The 12,865-nt window shown below is 38.5% G+C and overlaps 1 protein-coding gene across 1 annotated transcript; it reads left to right on the plus strand.

Moving 5' to 3' along the window:
* Nucleotides 1–523: 523 nt before the first annotated feature.
* LOC145722007 (pseudouridylate synthase TRUB1-like) lies at nucleotides 524–12,362 on the plus strand. Its single transcript, XM_081823066.1, has 4 exons — nucleotides 524–875; nucleotides 3,893–3,991; nucleotides 11,454–11,509; nucleotides 12,303–12,362. The coding sequence occupies exons 1-4, from the start codon at nucleotides 590–592 to the stop codon at nucleotides 12,360–12,362; spliced, it is 501 nt and encodes a 166-aa protein (XP_081679192.1). The 5' UTR covers nucleotides 524–589.
* The last annotated feature ends 503 nt before the right edge of the window (nucleotides 12,363–12,865 follow it).

The following is a 12,865-nucleotide window of genomic DNA, read 5'->3' on the forward strand; positions in this document are numbered from 1 at the left end:
TCATTCTGAAATATTTAGTTAAACGCCTACTCTGTGTAAGACGCTGGGGATACAGCAGTGAAGAGGTAGTTTCCTTTCTTTAAAGAGCTTACATTTGGGTGTATTGGAATTCTGAATCGTGAATCCAAGGGCACGATAAATCGAATGAAGCAGTGAACTGAGGGACCATGATTCTTCACAAACCGCAGCAAAATCAGTATTTTAAGTTTTCTATTTTTGGAAGCTGGGTGCTCTTTAGTTCTGGAAGGGGGGTGGGCAGGTGGGATGTAAAGAGATTGCCCGCCAAATATATACACAGACTTCGTGTTTGGCTTCAGCAGTTTAGGACTGGAACTCCAAATTACACCTGCAGCATCGAAGGAGGCAGATAGGATTCCAGGAGAAAAACTACTCCATCAGAACCCTCAGAAGATACAGCCATCTCAGCCTACAGCAGAAGGCCATGAACTACAATTCCCACACGCCCTTGCGACAGCCCCTCCCGCCAGCACTACTTCGAAGTATGGGAAAGATGGAGGGACGTCGGGCGCACTCTTGTTGCGTCATTAGAGTGCGACTCCAGATACAAATAGGTCTGGGCTACTAAAGTATGGCAGCTGCTGAGGCGGCGGTGGTATCGTCGTCATCTTTGGAAACAGACACAGCCCTGGTCCCTGAAACTGCAGGAACAGCCGCAGCAACAGCCGCCGCCTCACCAGCGACGGCTGCAGTCGCGGCCGTCGCGGCCGCTGCCAGAACCGGATCCGAAGCCAGGGTCTCCAAGGCCGCTTTGGCTACTAAGCTGCTGTCCCTGAGCGGCGTGTTCGCCGTGCACAAGCCCAAAGGGCCCACTTCAGCCGAGCTGCTGAATCGGCTGAAGGAGAAGCTGTTAGCAGGTACTGCAGCCCGGGTGGGGACCAGGCTGAGGCGGTCGCCGCGAGAGCGGAAGCCGCAGAGAGCCAATGGGCTTTTTTTGCGCGCTTGTGGCTCGAGAAGTAAAAGGAGGGGAAAGGGAGGATGACCACTGAATTAGCTCTGAACAGAAATCTGGGGCATCTCGGGCTTGGACTTGCCCTGACGTGAACTCCTGTAGCCTAGTTGGCCGTTGTCGTTCTCAAGGGAAGAACAAAAAACAAAACACAAAATCCCCACACGTACACAAATAAACCTCTTCCCTTGGGCAGACAAACTAATATTCTGTAATCTGATCGCCCAGGAGCCTTTTGTTTGGCTCAGGTTGATAAACCCCTCTTGGAAGAAGCACTGGCTCTCTACCCCCAAAGTTGCATTCTTAAAATAGTTTGGAGATACAGATATTACTCATTTAACCAAGACTTTAATGCAGTGATTTTCACATAGTGGACATAAGAATTATTTAGAGTCCCTTGTACAAATGCAGATTCCCAATCCCTGCCCTCCCAGAGATTGTGATTTTGAGGTTCTGGGGTGTTTTTTAGGAAACCATTTTTAAACTGTTCCTCCACGTGATTCTGGTGTTAAGTGGCCTTTGGACCACATTTTGGGGAACACTAAATATAATTTGAGAGCATTCTTTTTTGTTTCTTCATGTACACTGGGAGAATATTAGAAAAGCCTGGAGGATCCCTCAGTTCGTCAGCCCAGTAGATTATTTCGGACAGTGGCATCAAGGAACCTTAGATTTATTGGTCACCTACAATAGCCAGATCTAGCCTATAGAGATGGGAAGATGAAAGATCCTGTCTTTTCTCTTAACTGAGCTCATAGCATAGAAATTTCTGCAGACTTTGGTGATAAAACTATTTGCTACATATTCAGGGCTCTCCTGAATTTGGCCCTGGCCTGTCTTTCCATTAAAAAACAGTCCAGGAACTTTTCTTCTCCACCTCCCCCTCCTCCTTCTTCTTTTTAAGATTTATTTATTTTAGAGTGAGAGAGAGAGAGAGTACAAGCAGGGGGAAGAGGCAGAAGGAGAGGGAGAGACTCTCAAGCAGACTACCCCCGCTGAGCATGGCTTTCTTCTAGAAGCCTCTCACTCAGATGCAGATATTCTCATTACTCCATTTCTATGTTGCTTTGACTGGTCTAGTCTATATTTTATGTTAGCTAGACCAGGCTACCTGGGAAGGTTCTAAAAGATACGAATTTCAAGGCAGCACATTCTGATGCCAGCCAGGTTTGACACCCACTGATTTATGCCACTGTTAATGGTCATAGCCTCTATTAACAATTCTGGCCTTTCCCTTTATTGATTCATGCTATACTAAAATCCTTGCTCTTCTTTGTCTATCTGAATCCTTCAGGGCCCAAAATATCAGAATTTTATAGCCAGAAAAGACCTTAAGAGATACTCTTCCATAAATGTTACCAATAGGATGAACCAAATTCCAATATAGTAGAGGTGGTATGTCTTCGAACTTGAAAGAGGTAAATTTGGACACAAAGGGAAGAAGCAGGTTTGTGGGCCTTCATACTCCAAGGAGTGTCAAGTTGAAAAATACAGAGAGTTCTCCAAAAGTTTTCTATAAATTTATAGATGAGAGGTCCATAATGAATTACCAGTGAAGGGTGAAATGTTTGAAGCCTGGGCCTGTCCTTATGGTTGCATTCTTAAAAATAGTTTGGAGAAAGCAGGCCCTTCCACGCACGGTGATATAATCAGAGAGTGGCATGAGGACTGTGTTCCAGACAGATGGTGTTCTGTAATTACGTGGTCAGGCCAGGCAACACAGCACATCCTTTTGGCCATCTATTCTGGCTTCTCCATTATTGCTCTGCTTCCTTTCTCTTCTTTTCTCTGTCCTCTCTTTTCATTTCTTTTGCTCTATTTTTAATCTTCTCCGTGTCAGTGGTTATAAGGGAAGTTTGATGGGTTTGGGAGTTGTAGATCAATACAGCTGTTCTTTCCTTTCTCATTTGAAGTTCAGTAGCCAATATTCTGTCAATGTATTGATATATATAACAATAATAATGATAGTAATAACAATAACTTATTGAGTGCCATGTAGTTTCCAAAGCACTTTCAGATAACATTATTTCTTTCTTTTTTTTTTTTTTAAAGATTTTATTTATTTATTTATTAGAGAGCGAGTGAGAGAGAAACAGCATGAGAGAGGAGAGGGTCAGAGGGAGAAGCAGGCTCCCTGCTGAGCCGGGAGCCCGATGTGGGACTCGATCCCAGGACCCTGGGATCATGACCTGAGCCGAAGGCAGTTGCTTAACCAACTGAGCCACCCAGGCGCCCTCAGATAACATTATTTCAGTTTATCTTTACAATAGGAAGATGAGATGGCCCAGATTGGCATTTTCTTTTTTTAAATCTAAATGCTTCAGAGTTTAAGAGGCAACTTAACTGTTACCTACTTCTCACATAACCTTTTGTTAAGATTAACTTCTTGAAGGAATTGAGGGTTTTGATTTGGAGAGCAGGGCAACAAAAATAGATAATTTGGGAAATTAGTGTTCTTAGAGGTAGCCTTTTGAAAGGTACGCTGGACATTAGGTAGCTGGGGGTACCAGCAAAGAATACCAGGAAACGAGAGAATTAGAAATGAAATCGAGAACTTTTAAAACTAGTTGCCTATATAAAAACTAACTTCTTTTCATCATTCTCTAACAGCCCACTACTCCTAGGAATTTACTAGGTTTTTCAGGGTTAGCCTGGATATTTGCTCACGTTTAAAAAAAATTTTTTTTCCCCTTAGAAAATGAATTCCACTTTCTACACAACTAATTTTGGAATACTGTTTCTTTGTAATTTAGGGAGTATCTGTATATTTTTAAGTCTGTTCTCTGCTAATAATGTTATCTTAGTCTGTTAAGTTTGTACAGTCCTTTTTGTTTTGAGTACTCCATCCACCCTCCCCCCACATTTATGTAGATCTTACTTCATTTGTCTTGCTAATTGCCATTTTTCATCCAATTACTCTCATAGAAGCTGGAATGCCTTCTCCAGAATGGACCAAAAGGAAAAAGCAGACTTTGAAAATTGGACATGGAGGGACGCTAGACAGTGCAGCCCGAGGAGTTCTGGGTAAGAGATATGAATGGAAGTTTGATGTAACTACCACATATTATAGAAAGAAATATTGATTGAGAGCAGATAAAGCCATGCCATTTTCAGTCTTTTGGAGTATTTCAGGTCTACTGGATTTATAATGCCATCTTCAAAAGAAGCCCTTAAATGGTACGAGGTATACAAAGCTATTAGAAATAGCCACTTTTTTGTGTGGATGGGGCTTTGAGACAGGATTTGTATTTGTGAAGAAAAGAGTTAACGTAGCAGGCCTGAAATTGCTATGTTTAGAAAGGCCTGCTTGCAAGGCTCGCCCTTGGCAGGTATCTGGGGGAACTTGGATTTGAGAATGTTCCCACCCTTCCATATCTGATAAGGGTGGTTTGCAGTGCCTCATCTGTTGGTGTGAACAGTGTGGTGTATGCCGAACACCTGCTTTCCTTTTGGAGTCTGGAATTTTGTCCTACCACTTGGGCAGGTGTGTCTGGGTAACCATCCTCACCCTCCCTCCCCCAATTAAGAACTTTGGGCACCGAGTTTCTAATAGGCTTCCCTGAGTAGGAACATTGCACATGCTTTTTACATGTTGGAGAAAGGAGCATGCTCTAGTGTCCCCTGTCATAGGAGGAAGAGAGAATAAGGAAACCTATGTGTGGTTTTCTCCAGTGTCTTTTTCCCTTTATGATGCTACTGTGTAACGTTACTATGTCACTGTAGTGAGTCTTAGCCATGTATGAATCTTCCAACGTGGAGTGTCGTGTTGGGGATTCCTGACAAAGTATTTGGCTCTCTTTTTTTTTGCCTGTCTCAGATTTCATCTCTGAGATCAGCTCTTTTGAGAAAGTGAGGCTTATGGTTCCTGAGAGGAAGTCACACTTTCTCTTGGAGGTACAGTGAGCATTATTGCTTGTGGAGGCGGATTGGTATAATTGACTGACAGGAGAAAAATCACTTATCCCTTTTTATTCTTTTTTTTTTTTTTTTTTTTATGCCTCTGGTAGAGGTTCTAAAGTTTACAGACTGCTGAAGTGTGTATCCACATACTTTACAAATGTTTTAGATGTTTAAATTGTTTTACAAACTTTTTGTATAATTCTGTCCATAGTCGCAGAAATACATATGTTGGGATTCGTGTCCCCATATCCTAGAAACATAGTTCTGTAGGACAATACTTACTTTTTTACGTGGTCTGGTGTTTTGTACTTTATTCTGTTTCATTTTTTTTTAAGTGTTGATAATCCACTAATGATTTTGTCATGCATTACTGGGTTGTGATTCACGGTTTATAAAATACTGTGCTACAGTGTCCAGTCCATTTTATTGGAGCTAAAAAATTAGTTATAAAGAACAAACCTGATCTAAGCTGTCCAAAGGAAATGAATGATTATTTAGAAGAAAAGGATAAAGTTGGTGAAGAAAATTCTGTTTTTCAAGGAAGTTAGAAACAATGTATGATTGTGCACTTCCAAAAATTAGTTTTTAATTCATTTGGAAAAATAGCTTTACTGAGGATTTAAATAGATTTATTATTATTATTTTTTAAGATTTTTATTTTTTTTTATTTATTTGAGAGAGAGCATAAGAGGGGGTAGGGTCAGAGGGAGAAGTAGACTCCCTGCCGAGTAGGGAGCCCAATGCCGGACTCCATCCCAGGACTCTGGGATCATGACCTGAGCTGAAGGCAGTCGCTTAACCAACTGAGCCACCTAGGTGCCGGAGGGTTTAAATAGATTTAAAAAAACACAAGGAAATCCCTTTTCCTGAGTTAGAGAACTTGAATAGGCAAATTCTGACCACTTAAAGTTACTGTTTCTTACCGTAACTAATGATAATCATTTAATGAGCAGCGTACTATGTGTGAAGTCTTCAGCTTAGGGCATACATAAATTAAATACTTTAATCCTCTTGTAAACCTATAAGGTAGGTGTTATTATTCCTCATTTTACAGAAGAAGAAATGAAGACCCCGAGAGAGAGTGCACTGTCATGGTTTGTGGCAGAGTCAGAATTTTGAGCCAGATCTGCTCAGTTCCAGAGCTTCTGCCCTAAGCTGTTATAGCAAATACTTGGGCCTCCTGCCCTCCTGTCACCCCCATTGCAGGGTTACCTAGCAGTTATAGCATTCTTTGTGACTGGTCCTCAAAGTGGCGTCACAGTTTTTATTAGTTCAGTGCTCCTGGAGTTGAAGCCTATTCATTGTAACCATTCTGTTCTACTGTTTTCCACGGCACAGCACCAAGAATATGAGAAGAGATAGGATAAGGTCCGCTGTTTATTTATGAATAGATGAATTGTATTCATTTCTGGTGGTTTTTACTCACTGGTATGCAGAAAATAGTGATATTCAAGGCAGTGAATAAATAAGTTTATTTTTTACCCTACAGCTAAGGGATCTTGTTGAAATTTCCATTTTAGTATTATGAAAGGCTGGCATTTGGCTAAGATTTGTATGAGTGGAAGAAATTGCATTGGAAATAATTTCCTATTTGGAGGCTTAATTTATATTTGATTACCCAGGAACTTTTATGATGATATAATCTGTGCTTATGTCACATTTATTAATTTGTTTTCTAATACCTATAGTTCCCAAGGAGGAATAAGGTAAAAAAAAATGTAGGTATTTAGTCACAGAATAAAGGGTATTCATTGTTTAAATTAGTAATTCTGGAGACTTAGAAGTTGATTTTTGTTGTATGGTGGAATAAACACAGGGTTCTAATCATCATGAGTTTGTGAACCTAGCAGCTTTACTAAGTACACACAGCCTGGGAAAAATCTATACCCTCTCTGAATTTCCATTTGTTTATCTCTTGAAAGGGGTAAGTGACATCTACCATAACTTTCAGTAGATTTATTGAAATATCAGATGAAATATCTATAACCTACAGATGCATGCTATACTCTGTCAAGTGCTTTATAGAGGTCTTTTTTTTTTTTAAACAAAACTGGACCTGTATGAAAAAATATACTTTTACTTTCAACATGTAGACTGTTTTGCTGGGACTTTTTTCCTTTGTAATATTAATGGTACGGATTTAAGAATTTAGTTGACAATTTAAGATGTAATCTGAAATTTGGGTTTATAATTCTATTAACCTATATTATATATAATCTATATGACATATAATTCTATAAAGAGGGCTTGTAAGATTCTTAAAAATCCTATGGTAAGTAGAATAATGGCCCCCTAAATATGCCTATGTCATAACCTCCAGAATCTATGAAGGTTCTATCACAATCTATGTTAGGTTCTATCACAAGAAGAAATTAAGGTTGCTAATGAGCTGCCTTTAAGATAAAGAGATTATCTTGGAATATCCAGGTAGACCCAGTGTAATCACAAGGGTCTTTAAAAGTGGAAGAGAGAGATGTGGCATTGGAAGCAGTGGTTGGAGTGTTGTGACTGCCGGCTTTGAATGAGGGAGTCACTGAGCCAAGGAATGTCAGCAGCCTCTAGAAGCTAGAAAAGGCAAGGAACCTCCCATAGAAAGACTCTAGAGAGATTCTTCCATAGGGCCTTTAGAAAAGACTGCAGCCATGTAGACACCCTGATCTTTAGCTTAGTAAAACTAATTTCAGACTTCTGATCTCCAGAACTGTAAGATAATGTTTGTTGTTTTAAACTACTAAGTTGGTAATTTGTTGCAGCAGCAATAGGAAACGAATACACCCATTTATTATAAATCACCTGAAATGGAATCTCAGTTTCTGTCACTTCAAAAATTATTATTTTGGGGGGTGCCTGGGTGGCTCAGTAGGTTAAGTGTCTGCCTTCAGCTCAGGTCATGATCCCAGGGTCCTGGGAACAAGTCCCACGGCGGGCTCCTTGCTCAGCAGGGAGCCTGCTTCTCCCTGTGCCTGCCACTCACCCTGCTTGTGCTCTCTCTCTCTCTCTGACAAATAAATAAATAAGATCTTCAAAAAAATTATTTTTTTAACTTTAGAGGTTATAAAATTACTGAAAAATTTTAGAAAATATAAAAAACAATAAAGTTAAAAATGATCTATTTTCCACCTTCAGCAATAGTCACTGACATTTTTGCTATATTTTCTCCTAACTTTATATCTCTGCAAAATTTTTAAAGTAAGCTGTTTTATTGTATGTACATTTGTATTCTTTTTTTTTTTTTTTACTTAACATCATAACATAATCATTTTTATGTTAAAGAACTCTCGGTAAACATTTTTCTTTTTTTAACTTTATTGAAGAATAATTGACAGATATAATTGTGTATATTTAAAGTATTGAAATCATATCAGGTATATTCTCCACCACAGTAGTATGAAACTAAGAAATCAATTACAGTAGGAAAGCTAGAAAACTCACAAATATGTAGAAGTTAACACACTTTGAACAGCCAGTGGGAAAGGGAAAATCAGAGAATGTCTTGAAACAAGTGAAAATAGAAACACAACATACCAAAACTTATGGGATGCAGGAAAAGCAGTTCCAAGAGGGAAATAAACATTATTTTTAAGGGTGACATAATGTTCTGTCCTATCAGTTGTATCAAATACAATTATTTAACCATTTCCCTATTTGAGATCATTGATCTTAGTAGAGTTTTGTTAGTAGGACTGATTTTGTGAGGAACATCTTTATGAATAAAACGCTTTTTGGTTTTGGATTATTAAGATAGATTTCTAGAAGTGGAAAGATACAGGTCTTTTAAGATGGTTGCAAGGGTGTTAGAGAATTAGGTAAATGGCAATAGAAACTTCCAACTGCAAAAGCTTTGGAATTACGTGTGTCATATCCTTGCCTGTTCTGAAGTGGCTTTCATCATTTAAAAAAGTCTATCTTTATGATTTGAGAATAGAATACTGGGACATTTGGATAGGTTTGGAGATAGTGGATTTTTTTACAGGGAGACATTTGAGCACAGAAAATTTGGGAGATGGAGAAAGAAAGTAGTCACTGTGAGAGTGCTTGGCAAACCCTGTTATTCATTCATTCTCCCAATTCTTCCCACTTTTCAAACTGTTGTGTCTCTGTTCATGCCTTTCTTTTCAGACAAACTGCTCATCTCTGTCTTCTTTAGTATTAGAAATCCTACTGACCTTTCCAGATTTGGCTGAAATGCTCTCTCCTACATGGGTAGCCTTTGCTCTTTTATGTTGCTAGTGTAAAATTTCATTCTATTCTAACATTAACTCACTAAGGGCTGAAACCAGGTCTTACTTATTTCTGTGCCTGTGTAATAAGTACTGAATAAAATGTTCAATGATTGAATGAGAAGAAGCTGAGTAAAAATTCTGTCTAGTAAACTGTCCCTTGAATGAAAAGCCACTGGTTGGTTGGGCCTCAACTCCAGATAATCTTTCTACATACCACTTTTGTAGTAGTCTTCCTAGAATCCTGCTTTCACTGATCACCTAACTTCAGTGGGCCTTGGTTTTCTTGGATATAAAATGAGAAGATTAAGCTGGATAACTTTAAAATGCCTTCTTGTTTCAAATTCTATCATTCTGGATCACTGACCTAGCAGTGAAATCAGTGTTTCAACCATGATAAAGTCAAACATGTCAGCCTCTCTAAGACACCTGCACTCTGGTTGATAAACCCACTGTGCTCATTCTTGCATCTGAGTATTTGTGCAGTTTGTTCCTTTTTTAGAACATGCTTCTCTCTTCTCTGTATGTTCAAATTCTAAACATCCTTTAAGGCCTATCTCAAGCTCTGTTTGAAATGCTTGAATGAGCATTATCTGGCCTCTAGCAATTTAGAGTACTCCCTTCTTTGACCTCCTACAGCAATTATTCTGTGTTCATTTTGACTCTTACCCATATACTATCTTATTGCTATTTAGCATTATTCACTCATTAATTCATGCACCATTTTTTTGAGCACTTGCCATTTCCCTTATCTGTATTTTATTTTCCCCATGAGGTTATAAACTCTTTCAAAGTCAGGAAATGTTCTGTTCATTAAAAGTATTGTTCTTGGGACTGTGTACATAGTAGCTGTTCCAGAAATATTGATTGGGGATTCTTGAATGGAACAAAACTGAGTTAAATCTTTGTTATTATTATATAAAGTTTTTTTCCTGGACAGTAGCAGCTATCATTTGAAAAGTATGTTGCTCATCCTAGGATACTGAAGGCAGACAGTTGTTTTTATCTTAGTCTTTGAACTAATATGACTCTATCATAGAAGCTTGTGGGGGTTTGGGATGACTTAATGTGGGGGTTGAGATTTTGAGCTGGGTTTCGAAGGATGGATTTTGAACACTAGGGAGTTGGTACTATAGGCATTGGACCCCTATTGAGGATTGTGGGGCTTTGTAGTGTGCTGTGCAGGTAATCAGAAATGGTTATAAAATGGTATGAATCGAAAGGGAAAGGGATCGAATGTAGAACAATCAGGTTAGTAGTGGTTTAGGCTAATTTAGGCTTATGGCAGTGGGAAGAAAGCCTAGATGAGTAAGGTGGCAGAAGGATAAAAAGGAAGGGGGTCTACTGTTAGACTGGTCTGAATTTTGACTCCACCATATACTAGTTGTTAGATGCTGGGCAAAGTTCTAGTGTCTCTCTCTTTCTCAGTTTCCTCATCTATAAAATAGGGATAATTATATTATTTTTTAGGGTTGTTATAAGGATTAAATGAGCTAATGAATGGAAAGCATTTAGAGTGGAATTTGATACATGGTAAACTCAATGAATGATATCTGCTATAAATATTCATGATAATTCTTTTAGCTGGTCAGTCATTTCTTGTTTTTTCTTGTAATTCTGAATTGTGGTGTTTATACTGTGTTCTTTTATGAAATCGTATCCATTGATGAGAAATACTTCAATTCTTATAAAAATTTGCTTTCTGTTAAGTGAAGAAATGATTGTAAACTCTCATTCTCTTCTGGTGAAATGTATTGTCATAAGGATAAAAAATGTTTGAAGTTGAAGAGATAGGCGGGGCATTGTTGTACTTAATATGTGGTCTATGTGAACATATGTTCCCCAAGCTCTCATTTTACCTTGTATTCTTCTTTATGTTTGGTTGATCTGTTATGCTTCTGTTTTCTTGATTGTATACTGCTGGACACTAATCATTTTTAAATGGTTCATTAGTTATGATGGTTTTTGTTTTGTTTGATAATGAACTTTATCAAAAGGCTTTATCATACTGTGGTTAAATTGTACCATGTATTTTTCACTGATCCATATATAAAATTCCAGTTAGTCCTTTGAGATTGTTCTAGAACTTTTCATTATGTAATTGTCTGGGTTGAGGTTTCTATCATGTTTAACACTTTGAGAGAAAAAAAAAAAAACAAGTGTCCCTCCCATCCTCTCTTCAGAATTTCTAAGTTGCATGACAGGTTCAACTGATTGGAGTAATAGGAACCCTCTAGTTATGCTAAATATATGTTCTTTCCAACTTTATGTTACTTGTGCCAGGAAATTTGACCAAAATATATAGATATTTCAAAAATCTAGTTTTCATAATAGAGTGTCATAATATTTCTTTCTTTGATTTATAGTGGTTGGAATTGGAAGGGGAACAAAAATGTTGACCAGTATGTTATCAGGGTCCAAGGTAAGAACACTGGAATACTTTTCTTCTTCTTTTCTCTTGAATGTTTTTCTTAGTGACCTATGTTCTGGATTTTAATCAATTAAAAAATTGTGTACATTGCATTTACAGGTGTTATTCCTGAGTATTAATTGCATTTGTCGTGATAGCTGAGATTCAAAATATTGAGACTATAAATTGGAAATTCTTCAACAAATTGATTTATAGAAGCAAAAGCTCTGCAGTGCTTATCATTTTAAAAATTATATTTTCTTTTTATATATTTCTTAGATGAACTAGAACTTACAGATCATAAATTCTATTGGCAGATTTTTTTAAACCTTGGAATTTTTATAGAAACAATGCCATTAAAAAAAAAAGAAACAATACCATTTTATAACCCATACACTTTTCAGCAAAAGACCTGCTATGTTCACTGGTTACAAAATGTTTACTAAAGACAAGTGAGGCTTCTTTAGGGATGATAAGTTACGTCATTCATCTGTGAAAGTAACCTTGGCTGAATCAAAAAGCACTTTTTAAGGCACTTGAGGAGAGAGAGGAAGGTTTATGCAGGGGCAGGGAGAGCTGTGGATAGCTTCAGGCAGTCAGTGAGAACCTTCCTGCAAAACAGCAGGGTAGAAGGAGCATTGAAACAGAGGTCAGTGTGTCAAAGGGGTTAACCTCTGTGGGCCTGTCAGTTTTTCCTTAGGAAGAATGATTCGATCCCCTCTAGGATCTCTTGCAGCTCTAAGAGAGACAATCATATCTGAATTCTAATTGGCAGTGAGGTGCTGGTTATAATATTTGTGGCTAGGGACCAGTGAAAATGCCTATGCAGGAGGTAGAGAAGAATTTCAGCAAGTTCCTGGACTAACTTTATTTATTTATTTAATGTTATGTTATGTTAATCACCAGACATTACATAATTAGTTTTTTTTTTTAAAGATTTTATTTATTTATTTGACACAGAGAGACACAGCGAGAGAGGGAACACAAGCAGGGGGAGTGGGAGAAGGAGAAGCAGGCTTCCCATGGAGCAGGGAGCCTGATGCGGGGCTCGATCCCAGGACCCTGGGACCATGACCTGAGCCGAAGGCAGATGCCTAATGACTGAGCCACCCAGGCGCCCCACATCATTAGTTTTTGATGTAGTGTTCCATGATTCATTGTTTGCGTATAACACCCAGGGCTCCATGCAGAACGTGCCCTCTTTAATCCCATCACCAGGCTAACCCATCCCCCCACCCCCCTCCCCTCTAGAACCCTCAGTTTGTTTCTCAGAGTCCATCGTCTCTCATGGTTCGTCTCCCGCTCCGATTTCCCCCCCTTCATTTTACCCTTTCTACTATCTTCTTTTTTTTTTTAACATATAATGTC

This window comes from Leptonychotes weddellii, chromosome 6 (genome assembly GCF_054177405.1).
Source record: "Leptonychotes weddellii isolate Sample4059 chromosome 6, ASM5417740v2, whole genome shotgun sequence".
Taxonomy (NCBI): Eukaryota; Metazoa; Chordata; class Mammalia; order Carnivora; family Phocidae; genus Leptonychotes; species Leptonychotes weddellii.